This window comes from Seriola lalandi, unplaced genomic scaffold (genome assembly GCF_002814215.2).
Source record: "Seriola lalandi dorsalis isolate HSWRI2012SDOR001 ecotype SW California unplaced genomic scaffold, Sedor1 jcf7180002054694, whole genome shotgun sequence".
Lineage (NCBI taxonomy): Eukaryota > Metazoa > Chordata > Actinopteri > Carangiformes > Carangidae > Seriola > Seriola lalandi.
In genome coordinates, this window is record NW_019525247.1 from 67,145 (window position 1) to 80,362 (window position 13,218).

The 13,218-nt window shown below is 38.5% G+C and overlaps 1 protein-coding gene and 1 long non-coding RNA gene across 3 annotated transcripts in view; one reads left to right on the forward strand and one right to left on the reverse strand.

The window, feature by feature from the left end:
* The first annotated feature begins 1,499 nt into the window (after positions 1-1,499).
* Positions 1,500-9,985, forward strand: LOC147818096 (uncharacterized). The gene is made up of 2 exons (XR_015438326.1): positions 1,500-1,694; positions 9,074-9,985. It is a non-coding gene; the product is annotated as an uncharacterized LOC147818096 (long non-coding RNA).
* Positions 9,986-11,336: 1,351 nt separating this feature from the next.
* The window catches only part of LOC111668012 (BPTF-associated chromatin complex component 1), a 5,122-nt gene continuing 3,240 nt past the window's right edge, over positions 11,337-13,218 (reverse strand). For both annotated transcript variants that reach the window (XM_023423935.2, XM_023423934.2), the window contains exon 5: positions 11,337-12,464. In XM_023423935.2, the coding sequence (XP_023279703.1) occupies positions 12,400-12,464 (65 nt within the window). In that variant the 3' untranslated portion in view covers positions 11,337-12,399. The remainder of the gene's footprint in view (positions 12,465-13,218) is intronic.

The following is a 13,218-nucleotide window of genomic DNA, read 5'->3' on the forward strand; positions in this document are numbered from 1 at the left end:
AATATTATAGTTGCATAGTAAACTTTGTACAATCTGCTTTGACAATAGTGTGGATTCTTTTCAATTAGTTTTTTATTTTTCTCTGCAGACTGTTGAATTGCAGCGTGACAGATCACAGTAACTCATGAAGTTTGTAGGAATGATGAACTCTGAAGGTTATAAAGTGTGATGAATATCACAGTGGAAAGTACAGTGATGGTTTGAAATAATGTTTTCATGGCAGCTCATTGTCTACTTTAAGGACCGGAAGGTTGAATAGAATTCAGCTCCATCCACAGCTTTTGATGACTGTTGTTACATTGTAATAATACATGATGGAGGATTAGAGCAGCTCTGATAATGAATGCTGCAGTGCAGTGTGTTATATCTGTTACACATTAGGTTCCAAAGACAGCATTCCTCTGTGGTATGAAGTACTTTATCTGCTTGTCTGTATAAGTATGACTTTGCATTGTGTATTTACCACAAACATAATGCGAAACAGGAACACTCCACACTTATGACCTGTACCTGTACCTGTTGAATCTGCATTAACTATCATTCAATTTTGTAGGCCACTTCTGTTTCTGGCTCCCTCTGCTGGTGCATATGAAGGAGGCACTCAGAGTATTCAAGAATTTACTAATAAAACCATTTTTAAAAACTATAAAAACAGTGTAAATTGAGAAATTGTTCTAATATAATGAAAACATTAATATTAGCACTTTCTGCATGTATAGACTGATTAAAATACTATCAGCTGATTCAGTTACCACTGTATAATCAGGGCAGTAGCACTGAGGACACTGTGAGGTCAGGTCAGATCTGAGGAATCAAAAACCTGTGACCAACAATCTTGTTACATTTTGGCCAATATAATTATGTTTAGAGGTGTGAGGTCATATTTAATCAACAAAATAAATGTAACATTATATAATGTACATGAACCTAGCTTCTTCATTTGCAGCTATAGTTTCCTTTTATGCATCCATTGCATAAAAATAAGACATTTAGTCACTAAGGATCAAATAAAATAACAGGAAGCTGTAGCAAAACCCTCATCTATAAAAACCTCATTCAGGACCAGCAACCTACTATGGCCCTATTGTTACAATAGTTACCACATAGTTACAATAGTTTTGATTCGCACTTTAAATTTCATGTTTGAAACAGTTTTTTGTTCAAATTTCTTATCAGTTTTAACTACACACACACACACACACACACACACACACACACACACACACACACACACACACACCCTGCAGGGGGAGACACTGCCCTCCTCTCTCTGGCCGGTTAGAAATTCAAAACACAACCGCCTTGCACAATATCCCGACCTGCACCGCGGCCCAGAAAAGCCTGTGACGGTTATTTTAATTTAACATAAAAAATAAATAAAAATCACAGGAGCCATATTATTGAAAACTGACGGCGGGGATCGATCGTGCTGATCAACAGGCACATTTTGGTACGGGTGAAATATTGCTACGCGCGCGTTTGAATTTCTATTTATTTTTTGTGTGTGTGACGGTGTGTGTGTGTGTGGAGCCGAGGAGCAGAGCGGTTGGCGCCACTTTCAAATCCTCCACTGACACAGAATGAGAGTCCGGCTTCAAATACATTTACCCACCAATTAATTTCTCTTCATAATTACTGCGAGACCTGGATTATCTCAGCACCGTGTGTCTTCTGGACCTTTTTATCTTCGGAGGGTAAGAAACATTGTTTAAATATTTATATATTTTTACTGTGTGTCAGATACTCAACTTTTTATGATTTTAATTTAATATTCATGGTGTAGTAATGAGGTTTTTCGCAGGTTTTAGTCGTAGATGAGAGAGTGAAGTGTTTGTGGTGGATTTACTGTTTTAAGTCATGAGGCTGTGTTGAAGAGAGTTAGAGACAAAGGCTGTTCAAACTGTGTTAGTGCTGCTGCTGCTGCTGCTCCGGGTAGAAACACAGACACAGACCGCTTTAAGTCGCTTCTCTATACAGACTAACGACACACTAACCTTAACATTTCACCTATTGTTTTATATTTCTGTACAAAGGCTTTGAACAGATACTGAGTAAGTTAAGGCAGCGGACACTCCCCCAGACACAGCCCCCTCCCCACAGACCCCGGCCCACCCCGACCTCCACTCAGTCTCAGTACGGTCAGAAATTCACCGTTAAAAAGAACCAGCCTCGTCATTCAGTCTGAACCGGATCATTCAGGTTCTATTGAGTCCAGCAGCAGCTCAGAGGAAACCTGCTGACTCAGCAGTTCAGCGTCTACTGCCACAGCTCCACCGTCTATAACACACACAGATCGATCAGTTATAGATTATTGATCCGATCAGTATCAAAATGTTAGAGCTGATTCTCTCTCTAATCTGGCACAACAGTAATCAAATAGGTTATTTCATTTATTAGTTTAAAATACGTCATTACGAACATGCTACACGCATGTATGAATATAACAGCTATAATAATGTTTTTTAGCTTCAAATATAACAGCTATAATCATGTGAATAAGCGTTGAATATAACAGCTATAATCATGTTTATTAGCCTTAAATATAACGGCTATAATAATGTGTATTAGCCTTAAATATAACAGCTATAATCATATTTATTAGCCTTAAATATAACAACTTTAATCATGTAAATTTGCCTTAAATATAACAGCTATAATCATGTTTATTAGCCTTAAATATAACAACTATAATCATGTGAATTTGCTTTAAATATAACAGCTATACTCATGCGTATTAACCTTAAATATAACAGCTATATTCATGTACATTAGCCTTAAATAAAACAGTTATAATCGAGTGCATTAGCCACTAATATAATAGCTATAATCATGTGTATTAACCTTAAATATAACAGCTATCATCATGTGTATTAGCCTGAAGTATAACAGCTATAATCATGTACATTAACCTTAAATATAACAGCTATAATCATGTTTATTAGCCTGAAATAAAACAGGTATAATCATGTGTATTAACCTTAAATATAACAGCTATAATCATGTTTATTAGTCTGAAGTATAACAGCTATAATCATGTACATTAACCTTAAATATAACAGCTATAATCATGTTTATTAACCTTAAATATAACAGCTATAATCATGTGTATTAACCTTAAATATAACAGCTATAATAATGTAGATTAACCACAAATATAACAGTTATAATCATTTGTATTAACCTTAAATATAACAGCTATAATAATGTACATTAGCCTTAAATAAAACAGCTATAATCGTGCATATTAGCCTGAAATATAACAGCTATAATAATTTACATTAGTCTGAAATATAACAGCTATAATAATGTACATTAGCCTTAAATAAAACAGCTATAATCTAGTGTATTAGCCTTACACAGCAGCTGATGATTATATGTTGGCAAGAAAAATTTAAAGCAAATGAAAAATAGTAATAGTACATTTTATTCTAACTATAATCTCATAGAAACTAACCCAATAAGATAAAACATAATAATGATTAACATACCCATATACAGAGTGGGCAGTAAATCATACAGAGTGATCAATTCTTCTGTATGGATTAAACAGGAAGATCAGGGTCTGAGGCCGTTATTCAGGATGTGTGTCGGAGACTCACTCCTCACTCATATTCACTTAAAGACACTGGTTGTTAGCTTCTAATGTGTATTGTAACTGCTGCGTGAATTGTACAAATACCAAATAACATGTCAGCCATAGATAGATAGATATTAATTACTGTTGTTTATTAATACATTTACATTTACTCATTTGGCAGACGCTTTTATCCAAAGTGACTTACAAGTGAGGGATATCATTGATTTCATCAAAGAGGAGTCAAAAGTACAAATGCCTCTTACAAGTTACATTAGTCAGAAGTGATGACGTCAAATATCTTATTTAGTTTGAACCAGAACTCAAAATCCTAAATCCCCAGACTGCAGTTCAAAGTGAGACTAATCAGAAAAAGCACAAACACAACAGTGAATTTTGTGGGATTTTTACTAGACGTCAGTTGATTTCAGGTCAACTAATTAACTGATTAATCATTTATTTCACCACTACCTCCCATTCAAAGAGGTGATAAGTATCATACTTAATTAATAATTATTGAATGAATAAACGAGGAGAGATTGTTTTGCTTGATTCACAAAGTGTTGGGAATTTTATCTTCAGCTCCAGTGTCACAGCAGCTTCCTGAAACTCTGTCCAGTCCGATCAAACAGCCTCTGTAGGTGTCTCATAAATATATTCATCATCTGAAAACATCAGTTCAGATTATATTTCACCTGTACCTGTCTCCACTCTGCTGATTAGAGCTGAAGCTGCTGATATTTTTCATCATCTGTTCACTTATTTTCGGATCAATCATTCAGCCTCCCCGTCTCTCACTGCTCAGGGAGGTGTGATCTGGATTATAATGATATAAAACTTTATTAACACATTTCAGCCTGATGGTGTTCAATATCTTGATCAGTTATTTCAACAGTTAATTAATTTAAAATTGCTACTCATTAGAACTCGAGCAGGCTAAACTTCTGCAGCTGAAATATTTAGTGTCTGATTTTTGATACAAATTCTCAAAATTATATTAATTACTATGATTAATTCACTGCAGTAAACAGTTGTTTTTCTAACAATATATTTTCTTTGTCACCTAAGAAAATAAGAAAAACATCTAAACTGCATCAGTTTTTAATTTTTATCTTAACAGACATAAAATAACTTAAATAAAACTACAGATTAAAATGAACACAATATTCACTCAAATATTTGATTAAATATGGAATAAAAAACTGATGAGAGTACAGAGAAAGTTTGTGATTACAGCAGGTTTATTTGACCATAAACCTGAACTCAGGTGATGGTGAAAAGGTTGAATTTTGTTGAGAACAGTAAGAGAAGCCATTTCAATGTCTCACAGTGTTTAATGATGATGGTGTCAGTCTGATTATTACACTCTGTGACAGATCGTTTCTACTGACAAGAGTTACAGTAAAACCACACTGCTGTGTATTCTGGGGCCTCTCTGGTGGTGTTAACTAGTGTTCAACGAAGTCATGCTGGAGGAATGACTCTGTTAACCAGAGTTAACTAGTGTTAAGCTAGTTCAGGAGGATTCGGTCCATTTTGTGTCTGATGAAGATTTTTTTTTGTCATAATTCAGCCAACAAACTGGGAGCGGAACCTTGCTCTTTTTTTTTCTTTTTTTTTTCTTTTTTGTGTGTGTGTGTGTGTGTGCACTGTTGTCGTGTTGTGTGTCTGTACGCATGCACACACAGACAGAGGGGGTGGGCAGGGCCTCGTGTGCTCCTGGTAAAGCTCTGCAGTTTGAGAGCAGCACTTTCAGCACTCTGAGGGCCGGCCTCCTTCCCGCCGACTCCCGTCTCATGACCAAATGACATGAGAAAATCCAGGAGAGAGAGACGGACTCTGAGTCCAGGCATCACAGTGATTAACTCCATATTTCTGCAGTAAAGCCCTGAGTCCACCTGTGTATCTGTGAGCCCTGAGCCTCTCTGTGTGGCTGGATAAAGCTCGGCTTGTTGCTCTCTCTTCCCTCACATCTTTGCTGTGGTTTATGGTTTTTATTCTGCAACTTTAGTCTTGAAAGCAGACTTCTTCTCCACTGTGTGTGAAAGCGTAGAGGGCTTCCTCTCAGAGCCACACTTTCTTCACTTTATTTCCCTCCCTCTCCTCCCTCCCCGTCTCCTCAGTCTCTTTCTTTCAGTCTGACAGCCGAGCAGCTTGGCAGCCTTACAGCCCAGCGCTCGGCGCAGCGCAGCAGCCCCCTCGCCTTCCACTAATTTATTTTTTACTCATTAACGGTAGCTCCGACAGACCCCTCCTTTCACACCTGTCTCACACACACCCGTGGGGGTGACCTGAATTTTTTATAGATTTTTCGGTGGCCCCTAAAACATTGATTTGTATTGTAGAAAGTGATGGCCGGGGAAAAAGGCTGCAGCCTGTAGGTTTTTATGCCTACTGAGCCTCCTCAGTGTCTCAGTGTGCGTAGCTGGGGCTCCAGCGAGGCAGAGGCAGCACTGACGACGACTGGGACACACACACTCACATAGCTAGGAGGTGAAGATGTGAAGGGCCAGGAAGGAAGGATGAGGGGGGGGGTACTCAGTTTTTGGGGGGGCAATTTTTGGGACTGGGACTAGAACCCCCAACCCCAACCCCTGACACCCCTGACACCCCCCCTCTTACTAGGACCAGAAGCAGGAGCAACAGAAACCCCCATCAGGCCTTTTTCTGCTCGCTCCCTGTCACTGTAGTAGTCTGGGTGTATTCCCACTGATGTGTGTGTGTGTCTGTGTGTGTGTGTGTGTCCGTGTGTGTGTCTGTGTGTTTGTGTGCGTGTGTGTCTGTGTCTGTGTGTGTGTGTGTGTGTGTGTGTGTGTGTGTGTGTGTTGTAGTGACGTTTTTAGACTTGCTGTTTTTCCTGTTTTCATTTTTATTTGAACATCTTTGTCATCCTGAGCCTGAATGCAGTATGTGTGTGTCTGTGCGTGTGTGGGGTTTTTTTTTATTTTTTTTTTTATTTTTTTGAGGACTAGTTATAACTGAGGACTAGTTAGTGTCTGGGTCGTGACTCTGGCCTTTTGGTGAGAGCATCCACACAAACTGAGGGGGACTGGTGGTGAGATAACTACCCGAGTAGTTAGTTAGTGAGTAGTTGGGGCTAGTTAGAGCCTCCACCTCTTGGTTTGTGGTCTCTGCAGCCGGCGGTAAGTGACTCTTTTTTCTCTGCTGTGTTAAAATGGCCTCTGTAGTGAATGGAGAGCAGCAGGCCACAGAGGAGGCTCCTCTCTCTCTTCCTCTTTCCCTCCACCACAGTTTCAGCTGCGCTCTCTTTCCTTTTCTCCCCCTCCTCTCTCTCTGTTTCGTGTTGTTTTTCTGTGAATGAGACTGGAGGTTTGGGTCTGAATCTAACGCTCGTCTGTCACTGCTCTCCCTCTGACGTGACCTTACCGTCCCTCTGCTCTGTCTCTGACTGTGGTCCTTTGGCTCTGTGCGACATCATGTGTCCACCTCATGTTTTAAATTCCTGATCGGATTTTTTTTAAGTGAATTTTTCTTCTGCATGTGATGATTATGAACATTTTTATCACTTAAATTCAACTGTTCTGACATTAAAATCTGGTGAGGTGTGGTGCTGACATGTCATGACTGCCTCCAGCTTCACTTCAGCTTTACACACAAAGTGACAACACAGCTGTTGGTCTGCAGTGGCACCGTATATATACCGTGTTTTGTATATATTGTATATATACTGTGTATCGTATATATTGTATATATACTGTGTACCATATATATTGTGTATATACTGTGTAACATATATATTGTATATATACTGTGTACTGTATATAGTGTATTTCAGTATGGAAACAATGGTCATGTGATTGATTGGTCAAGTGACAGAAAATTGATCAGGAACAAATGTGATAATTAAGAATAGCAGGAATAATTGGGAGAATTTTTTTTTTTTTTACATCAGTGTATCTGAACGTGTTTGTGCCTGACAGCTGACAAATATCTGAAGAAGTCACAATGAGCATTTTAGAGAGCAAACAGTTAATTAATAATAAAAAAAAATCACCAGATGACTTGATGATAAATAGAATCTTTAGCTGCAGTTGCACATTATTCACAGTGAAGTTTAATGCTGATTTGTATCATGGAAAATAGATCAACAGAAACAAATTAACAAATATTAACAATAACAAATTAGTAGTTCATTTATCAAGTAAGTAATGTCAAACACATCTCTGGTCATCACCATTAAAAAAATATTTGTAGTAGCGATGTCTGAGACATAGATAGATAGATAGATCGATAGATCAGCCATATGAATATAAACATAAAACAAACATCCTGTCTATCCCTCTAAAATCTAAATTTTAATTATAGAAATATGGTTTATGATGATACCGGATTTTTTTTATTGAATTAGTTGATTCGTATTTGTATTGAATTCACTACAATTCCCATAAACAGACTCAGTCCTCTGGTTTATTTAACAGATTTTCATTTACATCATAATATAAAATTACAAATACCCAAACAGAAAATTTGACCCTTATTGCTCCCCCTACTTTGTTATATGCATGATATTCATGTATAATTAAATGAATGAACATATACATGTTAGAAACAACAGTTAACTCAGCTGTGAACCAGAGCTAACCAGACTCCTCTTACACTACAGCTCATATAACTGCTAACATTTCATGAAGTCATGGTTCCTGTTAGAACCTCCTTCATCTTGATTCATGGAAACATGGTTCCTGTTAGAACCTTCTTCGCTGTGTGTCATGTCATCTGTGACATGGTTCCTGTTAGAACCTCCCTCATCTTGTTTCTTGTGGTCTGTGACATGACATTAGAACGATGTCACTGTGCATGTGTGTGTTCAGTGTGTGTTCAGAGTGTGTGTTCAGCGTGTGTGTGTGTGTGTGTGTGTGTGTGTGTGTGTGTGTTTAGAATGTGTTCAGTGTGTGTGTTCAGAGTGTGTGTTCAGTGTGTGTGTGTGTGTGTGTGTGTTCAGAATGTGTTCAGTGTGTGTGTTCAGTGTGTGTTCAAAGTGTGTTCAGAGTGTGTGTGTGTGTTCAGTGTGTGTGTTCAGAGTGTGTGTTCAGAGTGTGTGTGTGTGTGTGTGTGTGTGTGTGTTCAGAGTGTGTTCAGTGTGTATTTAGATAGTGTGTTCAGTGTGTGTTCAGTGTGTGTTCAGAGTATGTGTGTGTTCAGAGTGTGTTCAGTGTGTGTTTAGAGTGTGTGTATGTTCAGTGTGTGTTTAGAGTGTGTGTGTGTTCAGTGTGTGATCAAAGCGTCTGTTTTAATGATATATTTTATTGCTCTAACACAAGCAGGTCAGGATGATCCTTGTTTTCTTCTTCTCCTCTGACACAGGTGAGGGACTCAGGTCCATCTCACCTCCTGAACAGATTCAGGACTCAAGTGACAGCTGGTGTGTGTGTGTGTGTGTGTGTGTGTGTGTGTGGATCAGTAAAGCGTAGTGTGTAATGTCTGTGATCATTTCCATCAGTCCTCTCCCTCCCACTAACCCGTCTCCTCCTCTTACAGTGTTTGATGGTGTGACCCTCTGCAGACCTGCAGGTAAGATGCTGCTCAGCTCATCACACCCTCCCTACTCATCTCCGTACCTGTGGGTACAAACTCCACCTGGTCTCACTCTTCACCCTCTGTGCTTTAAACAGCAGAATGTCTTCATGTTCTTTATCAGGCTGATGTGTAAGAAGCTCTAACAGCACCAGAGACATTTAGAAATGAAAACACACTTCATCTCAATGTTTGTTAGTGATGCTGAAAACAGACTGAAAAATAATGTCGGAATATTGTTTTAATTGTCCAACATATAACAACATATTTCATGTTGTTTGTGCAGAGAAAAAGTAAAAAAAGAAACTGATTAAAACTGAAACAAAGATTTAGATGTGATTGAGATGATTTAACATGTTTTCATGTAAAGGTGCTTCACAATGAATTTACAGTAGTTTCCTGTTTGGTTTATTTGTATTGATTTTCACTCCGACCTCTGAGAATAATAATAATAATATTTATAATACTAATAAATGTTTTGTTTCATTTGTGCAGTTTTCTACAGTAACTTCAGTTGTTTTGCTTTCAGTGTGTTTCTGTGAATATTAAACATGCAGAAACAGATGAGCAGGTTAATCTCCGCACTGAGCTGTGACAATATTCTGTTCCACATATACAGCAGTTTGTATTTGATATTATATAACATTATAGTTTTATATGAAAGCAGCTCAGTCATGTTGCTTCTTCATCTCCACTCCTTCCTCTTTCTTCACTCTTCCTCCATTTTGTCCTCTTCAGCCATTTTGTTTGCAATAGAAACACCACAGAAGAAGAACTGAATCATGAGCTTGACTCTCTCTGTTTGTACCACAAGGCTCAAGTTAAATCATGTGCAGCTATTACACGTCATACATCCACATTAGAATATTAAGACAAGTTTTGTATAAATTATGCAGATTAGTATTTAACAGGCAGCTGAATAATGATAAAAAGAAAAGAAAGCATGAGAGCTGAACATCATGTGTCTCTGCTGTGTTACACCGATGTTTCCCCCTGAGTGAGTACACAGTAGGACAGTAAATCTGATGGACTCGTGGTCTTGGTGTGTCCAGGGTGCGCTCTAGCAGCACATCATGTTTTGCAGATTTATAGTGAATCACTTCAAATCATTATGTGCTGCCACTGTGAGCTCTGGGATTCCCAGCAACTCACTGGAAGCACTGGGAGCTGCTCCCAGTCAGACCTGACACATCTGAATCTGGTTTATTTTGTTCCAAATGTTTTTGTAGAAAATGTTTTACTCAGTAAAATGAAAACTACATCCTGTGGTGTGTTTTACTGTGTGTGTGTGTGTGTGGCAGTCAGTGTGTCAGGCTGTAGCAGCACATCATTACTGGTATGTCTTCTCAGCGTTGCCAGTATGAAATGTGCTGCTCCTGTCAGACACACACTCCTCTTCATCATCATCTTCCTCCTCCACATATATGTATTTAACATATAAACATATAATTAAACATGACCACATGACAATTCTGTTTGTATAATACTGTTAATAAATATTTATATAGACAAAACCTGAGTTTTCTTCATCTTTCTACTGAGCTAACAGAGATAGCCTGTAGTGACCTCTGGTGACCTGCTGCTGAGCCAGTTTCACTCAGGATCATTCTCCTAACTGTTAGACTGTGACTGAAGATCAGTGAGGATGACTAACATGGACCAGAGAGGAAGAGGAGACTTCACTAGATCTAAAATAAGGATCAAATGTGATGGAGTGGAGGTGGATCAGGTTTGATCACAGAAGACAGAGACATATCATCAGCTCTATTTTTATTAAAAAATAATGTTGATTTGACAAATTGAGTTATTACCAAAGCTTTCAACTACATCTCAACTTCATCTTCCTCAGCACATTAGCACAGTTGTTATGAAGCTATTATTTACCACAATGGAACGAGTTTAACTTTTCACTGTGTGGTTATAAATACTGAGAAAACATCCTGATCCATCATCATCATCGTCATCGTCAGTGTAAAGCAGGTTAAACTCAGGTTATAATGAGAGACACAGTTTGTACTGAAGAACCAACACATGACTTGTCACAGCTCAACCGCTATCATTAAGTTTAATAATCAGTCTGGTATAAATATGAGTTATTGCTATGGGACAGTGATGTAATATCTGACCTCACACTGACCACCAGGTTACCTAGTAACAGTCTGAAAATGTTGTGACAGTATACAGTTACTGTCACAACATTTTAAGACTGTTACTAGGTAACCTGGTGGTTAACAGTGGCTAACAGTCTGAAAATGTTGTGACAGTATACAGTTACTGTCACAACATTTTAAGACTGTTACTAGGTAACCTGGTTCTGTCCAGACAGCTCTTAACCAACACTTCATCTCTGATCCCTGGAGGTCACAGCTGTTGTAGGAGGCTAGCTGTTTCCCCCCGCTTCCAGTCTTTATGCTAAGCTAGGCTAACCTCCTCTGTACTTCAAGCAAAGAGGGACACGAGATCAGTGATCTACTCATCGCTTGCTGAAAGAAAGTGAATTTACCAGACTTTAAAAAACAAAACTCAATTTTCATTTAAGTTGTTTAACTTAAATAAAAGAAAAACTCAAAGTCCATGACTCTGTGAGCTTTTTCCACATCTCCCAGTCTTCATCGGAGGATGAGGAGGATCAGAGTACCAAACTCCATTACAACTGGGCAATCTTCATCATCTGATGAAGACCTGGAAGCTCTGAAAAAAGCTCGTACGTGGATCTTAAGTTATGAATGACCTAATTAGGAATTAAAGCTAGAGAACTGGTTTTCACACATTTTTCAGCCACTAATATTAAAGTTGTTTATCTTAAAGAAGTGATGATGATGATGATGATGATGATTCTTCTACAGTCATCAAGAGCAGGTGAATGACCCTTCATGACCTTTAACCTCTAATACAGTGACAAGCTGAGAGGAGGAATACACTGAACTACTCTCTGTAACTACTCTGTCTACTGTTATTCACATCTGCTGATTAAATGTGTTGAGCCTGAACAAGAAACAATAAAACTGTTTCCTGTTTGTTTCCTGGCTTTTCTTTAAAAACACAGGAAGTGTGAACCCCACTGCTAGAAGATTGTGTCCCTACAAAATAAAAGTCAGTGAGGACGAAATAAAAATGTCTTTCAGTAAAAATGATCCAAACACATTCCAACAGACTCACAGTCGGATGAGTCCTGTATGACCCCACATAATCAACAGTTATATTTACTGTAACGTGGTGGATCAGCATCAGTCAATTGTATTTCTACTTATTTTGACTGTTTTGTCCATTGTTTAAGTGAAGGTCAAAGGTCAGCGGGAGAGCAGAGGGAGGTCACTGGGATTCATGATGAGGCTGGAGTCCAGGTTCAGGTTATCTACAGAGACACAAAACAAAATGTGCACAGCTCGATTAAAGGACAGTCTGGATTTTATTATTATGAACCAAGACTAGAACCAGCAGTGTGTTAATCCATCTCTAAACTCTGTCTGTGGTTCTCAGATCCGACCTCATTTGTTCCTACCGAAGCCTCTCACATCTATAGTTTCATTTATAGAAAAAACAAGATTAATTTATCCTGTGCAGTTTCTAACAAACATTACTAAGAAAGCGGGAAAGAGTGACTTTGTTGGGGACTATTTTCAGTGGTGGATTAATCCACATTTGGCACTGTAGTGGAGCAGCAGGAAGGTTTGTGTGAAATTGCGTCAAAGTAAACTACATGGCTGCAGGAGGTTCAAACTTAGTGAAATGAGCTGAAGTATCTGAGCAGCAGCCATGATCAGAGCTGCTCCACTTCTCTACATGATGAGGACAGGAGCTTCAGTGCTTCCTATCTCATCTCCTTTAGCAGAGGAAACACTGGACCTTCCTTTATGAAAGGAAAGGAGAAATGCCATCCCACAATTCCTTGCTGTAGCAACAATTAAAACAACACACTACTGTACAGTGTGTACATGTGTTTAAATATAGTTTAAAAAGAAGTGTAAGTGATTCTAAGTCCTTATAATTTCTCCTTCACATCTTTCCTTGACCTCATGATGTTGTGTATAAAGAGAGAATTTTGACTCTGACCTCAGTCCATGTATGTGTGATGTGTTTTAATGGAGCTCAGTCAACCCCCCCCCCCC